General features: G+C 38.2%; 1 protein-coding gene across 1 annotated transcript in view; it reads left to right on the forward strand.

Moving 5' to 3' along the window:
* The window catches only part of DHRSX (dehydrogenase/reductase X-linked), a 421,270-nt gene extending 402,602 nt beyond the window's left edge, over nucleotides 1-18,668 (forward strand). Inside the window, exon 7 of the mRNA XM_072614493.1 lies at nucleotides 18,348-18,668. Coding sequence (XP_072470594.1) covers nucleotides 18,348-18,584 — 237 coding nt within the window. The 3' untranslated portion in view covers nucleotides 18,585-18,668. The remainder of the gene's footprint in view (nucleotides 1-18,347) is intronic.
* The last annotated feature ends 325 nt before the right edge of the window (nucleotides 18,669-18,993 follow it).

The following is an 18,993-nucleotide window of genomic DNA, read 5'->3' on the forward strand; positions in this document are numbered from 1 at the left end:
TGGTTTCTTCCCATTGAGCTAGTCATTTGGTATGGCTACTCCCTAAGGGACATAGTGCTTTGATGATCCCTCTTTTCCTCCTGGACTCCAGGACTAGACCTAGAACATTTCACTTCCCAAGCAGCTTTCTCCTAGATCAAGAGTTATTCAATGCTAGATGTAATTATGACTCTGCCTATACTCACTAGTCCCTGTGGCTCAGTGGTTGTGAGAGCCAGGAGGATGGATTATAGTCAAGCTGTGCATTCATACATAGTAGAGTTGTAAGAGCTTTGGAAAAAAAATCTATCCTTTGGGACACGTCTCTTTTAGGAAGTGTGTTTTTCCTTCCTTGGACTACCAGTAAAGTGTGAAGTATCTCTCAGTATCTCTCCTTTACCACTTCCCAACCTCCTGTAATAGAAGCTTGCATCTTGAGCACACAGCAACGGGAGACTCATTCATCTAGAAAAGCCTGGAACTGGACTTTGAATCCTTTATTCTTTTCCTTGAGCAAAGTCCACTGACCAGTGATGGACATTTCTAGCCTTGTTGGTAGGCAGATAGATGGCTCAGTGGATAGAGTGGATAGGGCCTGGAGTCAAGAAGATCTGAGTTCAAATTTTCCTCAGCCACTTACTGGCTGTGTGATCCTGGACAAGTCCCTTAACCTCTGGAGAAGGAAGTGGCAAACCATTCCAGCATCATTTGCCAAGAAGACACTATGGGTAGTAGGGTCAATGGTGCCATAAAGAGTCAGGTATGACTAAACAACAACTAGCCCTGTTGATAAGCTCGTGGATGAATCCCATGAGCTTGAGAAGGAGCATTCTACAGCAATATTCTTCTCAGAGCTATAAAGCCTCACTACCAAGAATATCCTGTGCTTAATGGACAAAAGAAAGCCATGGCCAGGCTGGCCAGAGAATCTGGCCCTTGTATCTGACCCTTGAATCTGGCTCAGTAGGTCTCCTACAGTGAATGTGAAATATCTGTTCTGGAATTTTCCAAGGGACGTTTACCTTCACGGAGAGTAATAGCCTATTTTCAATTTTTTTGTGTTATCTTATTTGTTGTACATGTTGTCCTTTGACATGTTTCTATCCAAGAAATTTTGTTAAATATCAGCTGATTTTGGTTTTAACTTAGTGTTTTCAAATAGCTAGTCCCGCATATCCCAAAGCAGACACACATGAAGAGATGTATTAAAAATGTTTGATTTGGGATCAAAGGATCTGAGTTCAAATGCTATCTCTGTCACATGCCACTTAGTGAATCTGAGCAAATCACTCTCTGGGTCTCAGTTTTTTTATGTGTAAATTGAGAAGACTAGAGTCTTTTGTGTCATGTACAGTTTTGGTGGTGGAGGCAAAAATAAAACAAAACAACAGCTGCTCTATACCCACACCTATATTATTCACTGAGTATCTTTTTTCTAGAAGGAAACCTGCTATACATATTTTGGAGTGACATTATACCTAATCTTTCTTTTAGTGATTTCCCTGGAATTGTTCTGGAGTTGGAATAGAATCAGAAAGGGCCAGGAGTCAATGTCTGTAACCCCACATCAGATGAACGTGGATCCATGTGAACTCAAGGCCCCTTCTCTTGTTGGGTGCCCCTAAGCAATGCCCCGGAGTACACCAATGTTAGTGTGTTTGCAAACAACCTAAAGATCAATCATAGAACATAATCATTTTACGCAAGTGCCAAATGTTTTCATTAGGATTACAAATGTAGCAAGACTCTTGAGGAGGTGACAAGATGTCTCCTAACAAAGCAAAACATACATACACACACACGCACACACACACACACACACACACACACACACACAAACCCCCATAGTACTCCACCACTACCTTGGAAAACACACCAGCACTTGCCAGATGCTGCAAATTCCCATGCTGAAATGGGACAAGTGTGATGAGAGTGATTTGAATCTTCTACGATTCTGGCCTTCGATTGCTCTTTCTCATTACATGACAGCACTTGTGTTCCAACTCCTCCTTCAGAGACAGAGAAACAGACTCTAAAAAAGTGAACATGCACTACTTACTAGTCATTGGAACATAAAATTCCCTTTAGTCAGGAGATGTAGCATCTTTCTGGCAGTTCTAAGAATGTCACAGATGGTTGGACTAATTTAGCTAGCTGTACTGGTGATGTTGGTAAGTTCTGGGGAACTCCAGACACTTAAGCACAAAGCTAATGTAAGGGCTTTTGGTAGGGTTCTATCCATTATTGATTCTCCACTCCTATCCCTCCATAGCTCTCTATACACCAATTATGAAATAACACCTTTAGTATACACTACCTGATCCCATGGGAAATTGGCCCCATCATAAAACAGAATTCTGTTATATGTAAGAATTCTCATATATATAAATATAACTCTGTTATATTCTTTGCTCTCTGCAGAGTCTACAAGTTTTCCTTTGGACCACCAATAAGTAGGACTAAAACAGAACACATCAGAAAAAAAAGAAAGCTTTTGCTAGTTCTGTTCTATCTGTTTCATTTTAAATGCATGTTTAGAGTACAATAGTGGAATCTGGCTCTCTTATCTGGGCCAGAGGCTCTCTTTGATGATGCCAGGTCCATTGAGGGAAGGACTTATTTGCTATTTAGTCTTTGAATCTCTCTCAATGATTAGCACAGGCCTTTGAAAATAGTTGGCAGTTAATGTTCATCTATTATATGAATAAATAATTGAGTGAAAGAATAGTAGATTACTCCATTTTTAAATGTTTTATTGATGGTCTTTTTAGACCATACTGTAAATTCCCAATAATTACCCAAATACACACACACACACACACACACACACACACACACACACACACACACACACACACACACACACACACCCCCCTAGAACTTTCCCTTTGGGAAAATCAGTCCATTGGCTTAGGCCAACAATATGTGCCTCAGTCCATACCTATTGCCCACCACCTCTCTACAGAGTGTAGGACGTAATACTTTGACACTTGATTTCTTCAAAAGCAGATCCTTTAAGTACACACTGAATTCTCATTTAAACACAGGCCAGAAACGGGACGCATGATAAAAATATACTTCTACTACTGTCGTGCAAGCACTCTTGTCATGTTCTAGAAAGCATCGTTTCTCCAACCAGGCGTGTTATTTGACTTCTTGGTGTCTGTAAAATGGGGATAATAAAATACTTGCCATACTGTGAGGCTCATCTGAAAACAAACTGTGTGAAAGTACTTTGAAAACGTTCCAAGTCCTCTTGAAGCATACGCTATGATGGTGCAATCTGTTTCCACACTCCTTTAATTGAGGTCATAGAAACAGTGATATGCAGTTGGGATTGTGATTTCTGCACTTGAATCATTCACTTGTTTCACAAAGGCCACCAACTAGCCCAGAAGTGGTGCTTAGTTCTTGACCTTGACCAGATTGAAATGGGTGACCTAGAAGAAAGATTCTCTGTCCCTAATTAGGAAGGCCTGGAGCTCTCTTGTCTCATGGGTCTCTTAACAATTAGGCCCTTTCTTTCCCAGCCTGAAGCATAGGCCTTTTGATGAGAGATCACTGCAGGTTGAAGCCATTGCGGGAGAGGAATGACAAGAAAACACCTCCCTCTGCTGGGATTTTGCAAATGATCGTGCTTTCAATTTCCATTGTTTAGATTCCTCTTTGGTTAAACTTTTCTTTAGCCAAATATGGGCCCTATTTGAGAGTTTTCTGTTCATAGATGTTTGCATTTCTATTCATGCAACAATTGCATGTATTTCATATCTGCAATCTTTCTGGGCATCTTTGTATCAACACAAAATGTCAATGAGACTAGTGGAGGCAAGAATCTTTTTAAAACATGTTGGGCCATCCCTAGTGACATGAAAAACGATGCAAGAGAAATAGCTTAAAGTAAGAGATGTAGATCCAGAGTCCAAAGAGAAAAATTCTGGGAAATAAATTAAGTGACTTAAAATGATAAAAGGAGCAGCAGCGAGGTGGTGAAGTAAATAGAATGCTGACCCTGAAGTCTGAAAGACTCATCTTCTTGAGTTCAAATCTGGCTTCAGACAGTACCTGGCAAATCACTTAATGTTTTTTGCCTCAGTTGCCTCATCTATAAAATGAGTTGCAGAAGAAAATGGCAAACCACTCCAGTATCTTTGCCAAGAAAACCCCAAATAGGATCACAAAGAATCAGACATTACTGAAGAACAATGACAAAAGTGATAAAGTCTAACATATTACGGTACCAGGGCACTGTGTTTCTGGAAGTTAATTTTCAAGTTGTTTTCTCCACATTTGATGCAATATCTACCTACACACAAAAATAATAATCATAATTCCCATTCTTATAATGTTTCAAGATGAACTCAGAACAGAGAGTACAAATATTATCACTTCCGCTTTATGGATGAACAAACTGAATTCTCAGAAAGAAGGGTCTTGTTCAAGGTCAAATATCTAATAAGAGCAGAACTGAAACTGGAATCCAGTTTCACTGATTCAACAGTCATTCTTATTCCCTATCTTTACCTGATGCTTATATAACTCTCTCTGAGTATGTGTACATTCTGCTTTACTAACTAACCTAGGTCCTTAAGTCTGAATAAAATCACCAAACCTATAGAATCATCCACAAGTCCGTTTTTAAGCCAAGATATCCAGAAAAGAGTATATTAATTGAGTGCCTACAGCATACAAAATACTATTCCAGATGCTGCAGGAATATCAATCCACAAGCAATTTTGAAAAATGTTCTGTATGCCAAGATACTTTGTCCTCAAGAAGTTCATATTCTGGTTGAGATCAGACACATACCAATAAAGAAAGAATCAACATGACAAAATAGTATGTGATGAATAACATATGTTTTGAGGAAGAGTTAACCCTGAGCAAGGGTAATTTAGGAAGGTGTAGCGCCAATGTGACATTCATAGCACCTCTGGCAGCCATGAATATCTGGGTGCAATTCTGAATTGCAAAATACCACAGACTCTCCATATGAAAGATAGAGCCAAAACATGTATTCAAGTATCAGAAAGCCAAATCCATCATAGTAACAAAAATCTATACACAATAACAGTGCAGAGAAAAACACCAACCCCAAACCTTCCCCCTGCTAGGCTTCCCACAAACCAGCTCCATTAACCAAATCACAAGAAACTCTTTCACTCACACTAGCCTGCATCCCTCCTAGTTCTGACTGCTCTCTCACTAATTTTCTCTCAGCTCTTTTCTAGCTCCGCCTTTTCCTGTTCCACCCATTCAGGAAACACCTCCCACCACAAACTCCATATGACCTTTTAGGCAGGTCACATGGGCCTGTATTAATAGGAAATAATATCAATGGGAAAGATCTTCTCATGTAAATTACCGTTACAGAAGTTTGCATGGATGAGATGAAATTGACTGCCTAGAAGGATAGGAAAAATAAAATTTGATAGAGACAGCTAAATGGATGTGGATAGAGCCCTGAACCTGAAGCCAGGAAGATCTGAATTCAAATTTGACCTCATATACTTGCCAGCTATGTGGCCTTGAGCAAGTCACTTAGCTTCTGTTTGTCTCAGTTTCCTCAACTGTAAAGTGGGGATAATAATAGCACCTACATCCCAGGGTTGCTGTAAGGTTCAAATAAGATGATATTTTTTGAAGCACTTTGCACAGTGTCTGACACACGATAGGTATGATGATGATGATATCTGAGGAGCATTGTAAGCTGGGGTAATGGAGAGCATGGCATCAATAAAGATCCTTAATGTGTGTTCAGGGTATGGGCTTTTGGATCACAGGATTTATGTTTGGGAGGAGTGGGAAATAAGATTGGAATGGAAATTTGGGGACACATTATGCAGGTCCTTGAATACACACATAAGGACTTTAAGATTTGTCCAGTAGATGATGGGGAGTGGCCAAAGCATTTGAACTAAACATGGTGAAATCGATGTTTTAAGAAGATAAATCTATGGATAAAAAGAAGGAAATCTTACAGTCAGGGAAATCAGTTAGGAGGTTATTGCAGTAGCCCAGGCGTGAAATGATACAAGCCTGAATTAAATTAGTAGGTGTGGGAAGGGAAAAGGAGGAACTGAAAGAGTCACGATGAGGGAGAAAAAGATAAACAGGAACTAGCGACTGATTGGACAAGGGATATTTAGAATGACTTCAACTTTTCAAGGTTGGCTGATTGAGGAAATTATGGTAGCTGTGACAGAAAGAGGAAATTTAGGATAGTGTCGGCAACAATTAAAGATAGCCATTGCCATGCTAAGTAGCACCCACTACTTGGGTGTTAACAGGAGCTAGCCAGCTATAGTAAACTTAAAGGTTCTTGTAGGGTAGGGCTTATGCCATATGGCCTGACACAAAAATATATATAAACCAAAAGTAGATTGTGTGAGACAAAATAGAGTAGCTACAAAAAAAGAAAAAAGGAAAAGAGACTGAATTTTGCGTACTTTTTGTCTTCTTTTATTATGCTTTGTAATTGTGATGTTCAAGAGTCACTCCAAGAAAGAGTTGAGAAAGTATGTATCTTTCTCTTCTCTGCAGAAGTAAGACAATATGGAGAGAGAATGCTGAATATACTATCAGATTTGGCTGATATTGTTTAGGTTGGCTTTGATAAATTCTTTTATCCTCCTCTTTCCTTTTTTCTGATGAAGAATGACTCACTATACAGGGAATGGGGGAGGAATTCAAGAATGAAGGTGAAATAAAATATAAATATGTAATGGTTTATAAGAAATGAGAGCATATGTACCATAGTGCAAAGAGCATTGAGAGTGAAGTCTGCAGACAAATTCTTATCTTATTTCTGTTTATATAAATATTATGTAATTTTAGGCAAGTAATTTATATTCTCTAAGCTCCAGTTTCTTCACCTGTAAAAAGACACATGAATATGGCAAAGAAAAAATGCCATACTCTATTTTAGGCACAAATCTGTTAGAAACAATTTTTATTAATTTAACATTAACTTTAATTTTATTAATTTAACATTTGAATTCATTAAACATTTATAGCTTATGTAGAAAAATGTCCAAACTGGCATAGTGTCTCTTTTCCAGACACACGATCCCTTGGGCACATCTCTTACTACAAGACAATGTGAGGTAACATTTTCCTTTTTTAAGACTCCTATAAATGTTATCTTGGGATAGAGACGTTTCCATGTCATGTCAATAAACATTTGAGCTCCTGTGTTCTAGTTACTGTGCTAGGCATCGAGGATTCACAGAGAAGCAAAACAGTCACTGTCCTCAAGGATCTTACAGTCTATTGGCAAGAGAAGGTTGGGAGAGGTTGGGAAAATTACACCAGTTTGAACGTTCTTCTATTTTAACTATACTTAAAAAAGAGAAGTAAGCACTACCTAATAGAAATTCATAGTCCTACCTACAATTCCCTCCTATTCTACAGTGAGTTATTAAAATGCTTATTTTATTTAAGATGTATTAAATTCAGAATAAACCAAAAATAGTCAAAGCAAAAAGAAAGCTTCTCTAACACGATGATGTGGGAGTTTTAATTTACATAATTCATGCAATTTATAATTGTTTATGCGTTCGTTGCCCCTGTTGGTTTTGTGCGTCCACATGAGATACAAATGTTTAGATGTGACACGCAATGAGATATAATCTACTCGACCAAAGAGAGATTTGGATTCCTGTCACAAAGAGAGCCAGAGATTAGAGCCACAAAGCTGGACACTCCACTCTCTTTAGAGAAGGATTACTGATTTGGAATCATATCTATCTGCTTCCTAAAAATGGTCAGTCTAGGGAAAATAATTTTTAGTTTCATATTGCACTCCTAATCATTATTCGTTCATGAAAAACCTGTATAGAAGCTATATTTCTGAAGACTTGACAATTTTCCCATCAAATAACTAAAATCTCTCTTTCAAGCTTTCACCAATTCTGCCACTCATGAACACCTGGCAGACTGAATAATCAGTCTCCACCAATAAGGAGAGTTTTATGCAAATGGTTAATCCTGGGTTACTTATTTTATTTTTTAATTTTTGTTTTAATTTATGGAATAAAGCAAGCATTTCCATAGCATGGTATAATAAAAAAAGATGATTGTACATGGAACTGTAAATCTATTATGTATAACTTACTACTTTTAAATATATAATAAAGTTATCAGGTAAATTTCTTTTTTTTCTTCCCTCTTTCTTACCATAATGGTAGCCATTAGACACAAATGTGTGTGTGTGTGTGTGTGTGTGTGTGTGTGTGTGTAAAATCATTCTATGCATACTTCTTTTGATCAGTCCTTTTTCTGGATGCTGATAGTGTCTTCATCTTTGGGTCTTTATAATTTGGGTATTTATAATAATCAAAATGACTTTTTTCTTTCAAAATTGTTCTTAAAACACTATTATTGCTGTTATTATATTCAATGTTTTCTTCGTTCTGTTCACTTTACTCTTCATTATTTCTTGCAGATCTATCCATGTTTTTTAACATCATCAAACTCATAATTTATTATAGCACAGTAGTGTTTCATCACAGTCATCTATCACAACAGGTTCAGCTATTCCCCAAACGATGGGTTTCTCCCTGGTTTCCAGTTCTTTGTTGTTACAAAGATAGCTTCTATAAATATTTCAGAACATATAGGTTCTTTTCCATTTTCCCTACTTATATTCAGAAATAGACCTAGTAGTGGTATTGCTGGTTCAGAGGGTATAGGCAGTTTAATAGCTCTTTGGGCATAATTGCTTTCCAGAATGATTGGATCAATTTTCCATGTAGGCTATTTGTCTGTCATTACAAACATGGTGGTGTTTTTCTTCAATTAAGCTAAGATGTCAAACTTAGATTTTAAATATTAGAAGGACATGGTGGTAAATTGATGTAAAACTTCAAAAATAATTTTCCTGTTATTTACTGTGATTTCTCCTATTTGTGTAAATGTGCTTTAAATAAAATAAAGAGCAGATATTATAATTTTACTTTGAAATAAAATTTTCATCCTTCTATCTCTAAGTCTGCTGCCTTACAGATTTTAAAAAAATGCTCTGCAGCAGTTTATGCAACTTGGTCTTTGAGACATACTTAAATAGCAGCCCTTTTATACTTCCAATTTACTGAAACATCACCAGCCTAATTAATTTGCCATCTCCTGGGTTAAAGAGGTTTGGTGATTAGGACACAACCAGTAGTTAGGAGACCTAAGCCATAGTTGTTTTTCCTGACACTGTTTTATCACTTAACCCTGACTAGATTAATTGTACTTTTCTTAAACCTTTTATATTTTCTATTTAATAAATTGTGTTCCTGACACCTAACCTTGCTTAGATGCTTTCATTGTAAAAAGTGAAGGTCAATGAAATGAAGTCTTTTGAAATCATGAGTCCCAGAGCCAATATATGGCATGGAATCAATTTATCTAGGTAATTCTCCACCCTCTCCACCTTGACTGTGATAAACTGAGACTTAAGGAAGGATCGAGAATGGTTTGTTTGACCAAGATTCTCTGGCTAGATTATATCACACCAAAATCACAACGTAACCGATTCTACAACTTCCTCTGGCATGTTTGCTCTTTTAGCTTTAGCTGTTTAACTTATGTAATGTGTTATTTGTTTCGCAGGTTTTATATGTTAAATCATGCAAACTATATTACCATATTAGTCATATTGTAAAAGACACAAACCCAAAGGGGGAGAACATGAAAAAATACAGAAAGTGAAAAATAGTATGCTTCAATCTGCATTCAAATTCCATCAGTTCTTTCTCTGGAGGTAGATAGCATTTTTTATGAGTACTTTAGAATTGTCTTAGATCATTTTATTGCTGAACAGCTGATCCTTGTATAGTTTTGCCATTACTGTGTATAATATTCTCCTTGTTCCGCTTGCTTCACTTTGAATCATTTCATGTTAGTCTTTCTAGGTTTTCCTGAAACCCACTTGCTCATCATTTCTTGTAGCACAGTAATATTCCATTCATATACCACAAGTTGTGCAGTCTGGCATATGTTTAACTTGAAAAAACAAGAATATTTTTATTTTTAAAAGTAATATTTAATATCACAGGTAGACTTTTGAGACATTTCATTCTCAACAAAACTCATGTATTTTGGAAGGGGGAGAAAAGGAATTAGTAAAATCTACCTGTGCTTTCATCAGTATATAGGAAATTCCCTCTTCTTAATGTAGATTCCCTCTTGTTAATTGCACTCAAGCTGTAATTTAATAGTCTTTAGAGAGTTTCCTGAGGTCACTAAGAGATTAAGTGACTTATCCACTATCATGCAGCAGTAAATATTGGAGGTGGAACCTGAACCCACATCTTCCAGACTCTGAGAACAGACCTCTACCCACTACACCACACTGTCACTATCAACTGTAGGCTGATTTTCTACCCTCTGTTAGTATGGTACAGCAGGTGGAGAGCTGGCCTCAGAGTTAGGAGGATGGGTTAAAATCCCATCGTAGATACTTGTATAATGCATATCATATACATACATGTATCTGTGTGTATATATTATGTATTTGTATATGTATAAGTGTGTATATGAAATATGTGTATATACATGTATATACACATCAACATATGTGTGTATGTATGTATGCATTTGTATATATTTATATATGTACATATGTGTATGTATATGTGTGTGTGTGTGTGTGTTTAAAGGCAGTCAAGTGGCTCAGTGCTAAGCCTAAAGTCAGGAAAACCTGAGTTCAAACCCAGCCTCAGACACTAACTTCATGACTCTAGGCAAGTCACTTAACCTCTGTTTGCCTTAATCAACTAGAGTGAGAAATCACAAATCCCTCCAGTGTCTTTGCCAAGAAAAACCCACAGACATTATGGTCCACAGGGTCACAAAGATTGGACATGACTTAGCAATAGTAAAAACATATTCTTAAAGCAATGCAAGCTAAAGTTTATGAAAAATTATTTTTGGAGAGCTTCTTTTCTCTATCCATCCCCCAACACCAAAGAAAAGTTTTGTTTTATATGTAACTGCTTTTAAGGAGTTTTCATCCAGCCTCAAAAACATGTGAAGAAGAATTGTAAAAGAGACATGAAGTGGTTTTTCTACCATCCCAAACCAAAGTGTAAGGAAATTTCTTAATCAGATTGAGAAGATTATAAGGTCCTGGATGAAGACAACTGAAATCACACAGAAAATATTTGAAGGTTGGAGGCAGAATTTGGAGCAGTTCTAGAGTGATATTCTTTTGAGAGTAAAAGGGGCAGAGGAAACTTCTCCATCTTCCCTCCTCCCCCATGAACCATGGTGTTTAGCAGATGATTTTTTTCACCCAGAAAGTGATACCACATCCTGTAATTGGGGTTGTGGGGTGTGGGGAAGAGGTTCACTTGGAGAGAATGCAAGGTCTAGGTCAGGGAGCTGAGGTGGATAAAGAGAGACAGTCATTCAAGGAAGGAAGCAGTTCAAGAAGTAAGACCCCAGTGTCAACACTGCTAACAAATGGCCAAAGAGTCACAGAGGTTCTGTAACTGCTGTTAACTCCAAAAAGAACAAAGAGGTCACCCAAGTTATAATCAAAAATCTTTCTTTATTCCGCTGGAGGAGGGAAATTAGACACCTGGTACCTTGTCTAGTAGGAGAATAAGGCAGGAAGACTAAATGTGGATTTATGTATTTGTGGCTAGACAAAGAATCAAACAATATGGTACAGCAACAGTGAGGCAAGGATGCCTAGTGACAAAACATCCGTCCATAGTAAAGCTTTATTTTCATGCCTCTTGGTATTTGCCTGAACTCAGGAACCATCAGTTCTGTGATTTAGTTGCAGCAGTGTTCATCCAGAGGGTTAGTGCAAAGGATTGCTGTTATGTCAAGCTGAGGGTATAGCTTGCTTGCTGTGCCTTAGCTCTGGAAAACAGTGTCTCCTAATAGTAAAAAAAAAAAAAAAAAAAGAGGAAAATGAGAGGGGTGGTCTTGGATCCTGACACCAGTGAACAGAGAGGAGAATTGGCTAAGAACTCATGAGAGAGCTAGCCCTCAGATTCAGAGTGGGGCTGCAGAGAGGATAGTTTAAGCATTATCAACCATTTCTAGTGAATTACCTTAAATTTAACAGTTTTGTTCTGTGTTCAAGCAGTTTGTGAGATGGTGCATTATCATATTTTCACTCAAAGTGCACTGAAGCCATAAGACAGAAGCATCTAAGAGGGCCTTTTTGGAGAAAAGTATGGCCAAGAAGATGAAGATTTTGAGATTATATGATTCTAAAATCTGACACACAATAAATAAATACAGGGTGCAAAACAATGTAGACGGACGGACGGACAGACAGACAGGCAGACAGACAGGCAGACAGACAGACAGACAGACAGACAGACAGACAGACAGACAGACAGATAGATAGATAGATAGATAGATAGATAGATAGATAGATAGATAGATAGATAGATAGATAGATAGATAGATAGAAACCTTGGAGATATGAAAGATGAGCATGCAGATCTGGTCCAGGAGGAAAAGCAAATATGAAAGAAGTCCCCAAAACAAATTTGGGGGCAGATGGTATCACTGGCCCCCCAGGAGATGGCAGGGAATGTGAAGTAAGAGGAATAGGACTCAGGTGGATCTCTAGGTTTGCAGTAAATGAGGAAAAACAGCCCAGCCCTCTTTCCCATGAAGGTGTGATCCATGCAAGGCAGCAGAGGTCTGTTGCACATCACACAGAGCCCATGCTTTCATGGAACTGTGCTCTCACTTCAGTGGGTACAGATCGTAGCTCACACACCCCTCCTCACCCCATATGGTCTTTATCCAAGTTTTCTGGCAAGCTCCAATCCACAGGGGCCTACCCATCGTATTGGAGGGCTCCGCTCAGTCTCTAAACATGGTATGGATACCTATCGCATGCCCAGCGTGCCCATCAGACACCCTTAGCTCCCACTTCATCACTGACCCACCTTTGCCAGTTGACTCTTTGCCATTACTTTCTTGGCTTTTCTTACATGTTTAGCAATATGCTACAGCCATCTCCCACGTAGCAGAGTATCTGAATCAGACCAAGCATGTACAGTGCAGGGCTGAGTTTGACATGCCACTATTCTGAGGGAGTAAGCAGATCCTATTTCAAGATATTTGAAAGAAGAGAGGCTTGAAAACACTTGGGGGGAAATCAGACTTGATGATTGTCAAATAGGTTAATCAATCAACAAACATTTATTAAGTTGTGTCGGGCCCCATTTTAGACCCTGGGAATACCATACAACGACATAGGTTATAAATATGTAACAGTCTTCCAACCAGGCCATGTCAGCATGAACTGAAATTCCCATCTCCATAGGATGTGAGAATAATTTAAGGTGTTTCAATGGTATCCTGGCTGCAGTTATGAGAAAGGAAGACATAGGCTTTCATCACCACAGTAAACCATGAGTTACAGTCATACAGTCTAATGAGACTCATACAGAAACACAAACTCTCATTACATTTACTGTTTGTTGCCAGTTTTAAGAATAGTATTTGATTTAGTGGCACACTTAAAAGCTTCCCTTGGACTCTGAAAAAAGATAGATAGTAGATAGACAGTCACACACACATATGTGTATATATATATATGTACATATATATATGTTACAATATACTTATGTGCACATGCAGCCACATATGGGTATAGACATGTGCATGTAATATGTACCTCTGTTTGTATGTATTCATGTTTATATACAGTATTCACATATATAGCTATATGTAAATATCACACACATATACATAAACACATGTGTGTCCACACATACACACATATGTAGCCAATGATCAAATACGTTTTACTTGACTATACACTACTGTTAACAAGGATTTTCTCTTTCTTTTTCCTTTTTCTTTCCCAATGGAAGGAAAGGGAAATCTGGTAACAGAGAACATAGTTTCTGTTCGAGAATCTTCCTCACTCCAATCAGACTGCTCACCTTTGGCTCACCTTTGAACAACACCATGGAATGATCCAATGGGTTTCCAAACCAGCCTCTGACCAACAAAAGCATGCTCATTCTCTTGCCCCACCTCAGGGCTGAAGGTTTGCCTTTAATGCAGTTGGTGCTTTTTCAGCATACAGCATTTGCAGTGCTAATCAAAATCTACTACTGCAGGAAATATTATTAATGCTCTTACAGAACATATTCTTCTTTCTTATGGACTCTCCCTACTACCCCTGCACCTCTGAGTCTATATCCATTTTACTGTGAAGCAGATTCAAGATTTGGCCTGTTGCCATTACATTCACTGAGTTTTCCACTACTCGTTTCATCCTCAGCCTATATTCTTGGACACTGAAATACACTCTCGAAACAGCAAATTTGTCATCATATCCCTGATTAATGTGCTCTCTTTGCCTGACTGGTTAAGTTCCACCTCAAATGGAAGTTCCAAAGACTCAATGGTTCAGATTACTTTTCCATCCTGTCCCTCCACCTCTTCTCCTACCTATTTTATTGTTGTTTCCCTCCATCAGATAATGCAAGCTCCTTGAGGGAAAAACCTGTCTTTCTTTTAGCTTGTATTTGTAATCCTGGTGCTTAGCACAGTGCCTGGAACATAGTAAGCTTTTAAGAAATGATTTATCTCTTCTAATCTGTTGGGAGAGATTGCCTGGAGGATAAGATACCAGCCATTGAGGCCCTTTCTTGAACTAAACTGTCAAACACTCAAACTCTGTTTCAGAGAGCACAACTCCAATGGGCTGGCTATGTTGTCCAAATGCAAAACATAGGCTTGCCAAAAAGACTATTTTCTGGAAAACTCACATAGGGCAAGCCTATACATGGTGGTCAGCAAAAGCTATACAAGGACACTCTCAAGATCTCTCTTAAGAACTTTGGAAGTGATTGTGTGACATAAGAGACACCAGCATAAGACGGCTCAGCATGGCACACCCAAATCAGAGAAGGTGCTGTGATTTGTGAGCAAAGCAGAATTGAAATATGAAATAACTCAAAAGAAAAGCAAGATGATCAGATTTAGAGGATCCACCCCAAACATTCATGCAGACTATTTGTGCCTGACCTGTGGTAGAAACATTCCAAGCTCGTATTGGTCTGATCAGCCACAGGGGAATGCACTGAAACTTGACATAGTGATGTTTGTCCTCAAGAATGAAGGACAACAATTGGGTTGAATGCCTAACCCAGGGGGTAGGGAACGTGCATCCTCGAGGCCACTTGCAGCACTAGGTCCTCGAATGTGGCCTTTTGACTGAACCCAAACTTTACAGAATGGAAGTTTGGATTCAGTCAGAGGGCTGCACTTGAGCACTTAGAGGGCCACATGTGGCCTCAAGGCCACAGGTCCCATATTCCAAGCCTAACCTCTCAGAAGTAAAAGTCTATAATGAATTGGTGCTAAACTAGGAAAGGAAAGTGCTCTTTACTCCAGTGGTTTCTTGGATCAGTCCTCCAGAAAAACTCCCCTGATAAAGATGGACCACATTTCACAACTTCGGTTGACCCACTTTATCCTTTCTGCATTCTGTCTTTGACATGGAGTCTTAATGTTTTTGCTGCCTCCAAAGATTCTAAACATCCAGTTACCTTAAATGGCATATCTCCTCGCCCCCAGGATAGTTCAGACAATTCTTTTCTAGAAAGTGCTTGGGGAATCAAATAGTGGAATTGTTGGGAGGTACTTTGTTAATGGTATAAGAGAGTTGTAATGAACATTCACCTGGAAGAAAGAGGAATCTTCAGTTTGAATTGGTAGCAGTCTTGACTCCCTGGATAAAGATTAGGGAAAATCTTCATCTATTCCTCAAAGAAAGATAATAATAAGCATTTATATAGAAGTACATTTTTTTTTTTACAAATATCACCTCATTTAAATCTCACAACAACTTTGTGATGTGTTATTATTATCCTAGTTTTATAATTGAGGAAAGTGAGGTAGACAGAAGTTACATGACTTGCCCCAGGATCAAACAACCAGTAAGTACTTGAGGGTGGATTTGAACTTGGGTCTTCCTTGCCCAGAGCCTAGCCCTTTATCCACCATAAGACTTGGTGTAATTCTCCAGTAGAGGCCTTAGCATCATTCTCTAAGGGGGATCCCTGGGTAGGAGAAGGTTTTGCTGATGGGTCAGGAAACACTGGATGAGCGCTGGTAAAGTGTGTCAGTATCAACTTAGATTACAGGACACATTGCATGCAAGAAGCTTATGACCTTTTAGCTATGTTGCTATCTATACCCTGACCCAAGATGGAGAACTGACTATTTCACAAGTTTAGTTATTGGTGCAGTGACTCCCATATTCCTGGTACTACTCCTGTTTATCATTAATGTTTTATATGAAGAGATCTATTGTAAGTCACCTCCTAATGTTATCCCCTTACATGGACTGTACTATTTTAAAGAGACTTTTATATTTTTGATATTTTAATATTTTTTTAGTATTTGTATTAAATTTCTCCTCCAGTGTTGCTTATTCTAGGTTTCTTCCAGATAGCTGAGTTGATTTATAAGTGGTCAAAAGTCCCCAAGAGGATTTTAAAGTCCTTATCACTCAGAGATACGATATGATAGGAGCAACATTTATTCTGAATATGTTGGGAAGGTTTCCCTGTAAAAAGGCAAGGAATCCATTCTGGGATTTGGTTAACCTAGAAGACTAGTGATTTAACAACAATACCAACCCTACCACCTTAGCTTATGGAAAGTTGGTAGCTAGTGTTCCTGAGGTTTGGGAGAGTTCCCACTGCTATGTGGAACATCTTTTTGACTCAGTATTACTGTCCTGACAAATGCAAAGATGGAGGGGATCAGTGCTCATTTTTGGTAATTACATTCTTTTAATCCTTTATTATATATAAAGTTACTTTTATTGTATTTCGTGGTCCACAAGTATTTCATTATGTTTGAATACCAAACCTGAATCACTGGACTGGCCTAGAATATTCTGTAACATTTCATTAGATAGATCATTTTCCTTCTTTGGCCTCTGGTTTCCTCAACTGTAAAAGGAGAAGGTTTGACTAGATGTGATCTAAGGGACTTTCCGACTTTGACATTCTATATTTCTGAATGCTAATCCCTGCTCTGGAATATAATATATCTCTACTGCTTTTTCCTTCCCTATTGCAAAGGGAAAGCATAGCAAATAGACCTTCTAAAACACTTGTTCTGAGCAATAATTCCCTATGCAATGAAAATGAAAACATAGTATCAGAGAATTTTAAGCTAATGATTATAATATTTGCATACATACAATTATGAATTATGACTAACTGGAAAGATCAGCCACCCCCAAATTCTAGACTAGCTATTAGATACCCTGATAAAATTTTCATTTTTAAATAGGGCAATTGGCTTGCATTTAGATCTTTTTAAAATTTAAATGTCCTTAATTGGTGAAAAATGTGATAATTGATTTCTTTTCCAGAAAAAAAAAGCACAGCTGATTTTGTTTGGATGCCACTGTTTGTACAATGGATGACTTTATTTCCAAGATTCATGATCCATAAACTTTTCCCGAAGTTCCACCACCTTCTCCTTCTGACACCTCAGGGTGATCATCATCAAAGTTTTCATTTGCTAAAAATGCATAGCTATTTGAAGCAGCTATAGGGTTAGTGAAAATAGAATACAGTTCACTAACACAATTCTTTTTGAGTCTAAAAAAATGTCTTCATCTTGCTCCTTAAAATCTCAGCAGTCTTGTCATCTGGCGGAAAACAAGTCCTTCTTTCACATTTCCTGGGCCAGATTTAAAGCCTAGTCACCACAGGTTGTTTGTTTTTGTTTTTAAAGATGATTCTTAGCAGCTTTACCTTGCCTTTTATGAGAATCTGGCTAAAAGCAAAACTACATTGCACCCTTTCTGAATTATTTCCAAATTACTTTCATTAATGCAGCCTCAGTTAAGAAAAATAATCAGGTTTGTCTGAACTCAGTTTTAATATCTGAAATGCAAAAGTCAAAAAAATCAGTGAAGAGCTCTTGGATACTTTTCAAAAGAAAGAGAATACACTCAATTTGATCCAAACAATATGCTAAGACTCAGATTTTTTTCCAGAAAGGTTTCTCAATGAATTTTCCAGAATTCTCCAGAATGGTAACATATTAACAAAAAAAAAAAAAAAAAGATTCTCATTCCCCTAATCTGTTCCTGTGCTCTCATAACCTCTTCTGTGGACTATTGTAATAAATTAAGAATTAGTCTCCCTGTCTCTAGTGCCTCCCCTCTCCAATGCCCCTGCTACATAGCAACCAACTGATATTCATAAAGCACAGGTCTATCACTTTCTTGCCCTAAAAGTCCCAATAGTTAGTTCATTTCTAAAAGGTAAAATGAAAATTCTTCAGCTTGCTTTTTGCAGGATTTCACGTGACTCCTGATTCTCTTTCTAGGCTAATGACGTATTGTTATCTTTCTTTCACAGATTCTACGTTCCAGACAAACAAGATTGTTTACAACATTTCATGTCTTGGCCCAGGCTGTCTCTTCTCCCTACAAAACAACCCCTCAATACCTTTCCTTCACAGAATCCCTAGCACCCTTCAAAGAACAGCTCAGGTATCACCTCCTACAAGGAGCACGTTCATGTATTGGTTTGTTTTCATTTTTGGATTTTCTACGTATATGTTGTTTTTCCTCAACAAAATTCAATCTCTTTTAAGATATTTTCATTTTAGTCTTTGTAACTCAGCATCTGGCACAGTGTCTGGTAAATAATAGGCTTTTAATAAATGTCTGTTGAGTAGAATTGGAGACATTCATGCCTCTATGAAGAGCTCTGCCTAAGGGCTCCTCTGGACCCGCCTAGCTTTAGAGTGATTATCAGTAGTAATTGTTGCTGTTTCCCACCCAGCTGGAAAGGGACCATGCCCTGGCTACTTCTTAAACAGGCCTATGCAATGAATGGGTGTTACCTGACCCTAAGTGAGTACCTGCAAAGACCTGGGCCTAAAGGGCCCAAGGTCTCCCAGGGCATCCTGGGTCATCTCCAGTGATCCTGATGATTATCTGGTCACTGGATCCAGATGGCTCTGGAGGAGAAGTGAGGCTGGTGGCCTGCACAGCCCTCC

Source organism: Notamacropus eugenii, chromosome 5, assembly GCF_028372415.1.
Source record: "Notamacropus eugenii isolate mMacEug1 chromosome 5, mMacEug1.pri_v2, whole genome shotgun sequence".
NCBI classification, from domain to species: domain Eukaryota; kingdom Metazoa; phylum Chordata; class Mammalia; order Diprotodontia; family Macropodidae; genus Notamacropus; species Notamacropus eugenii.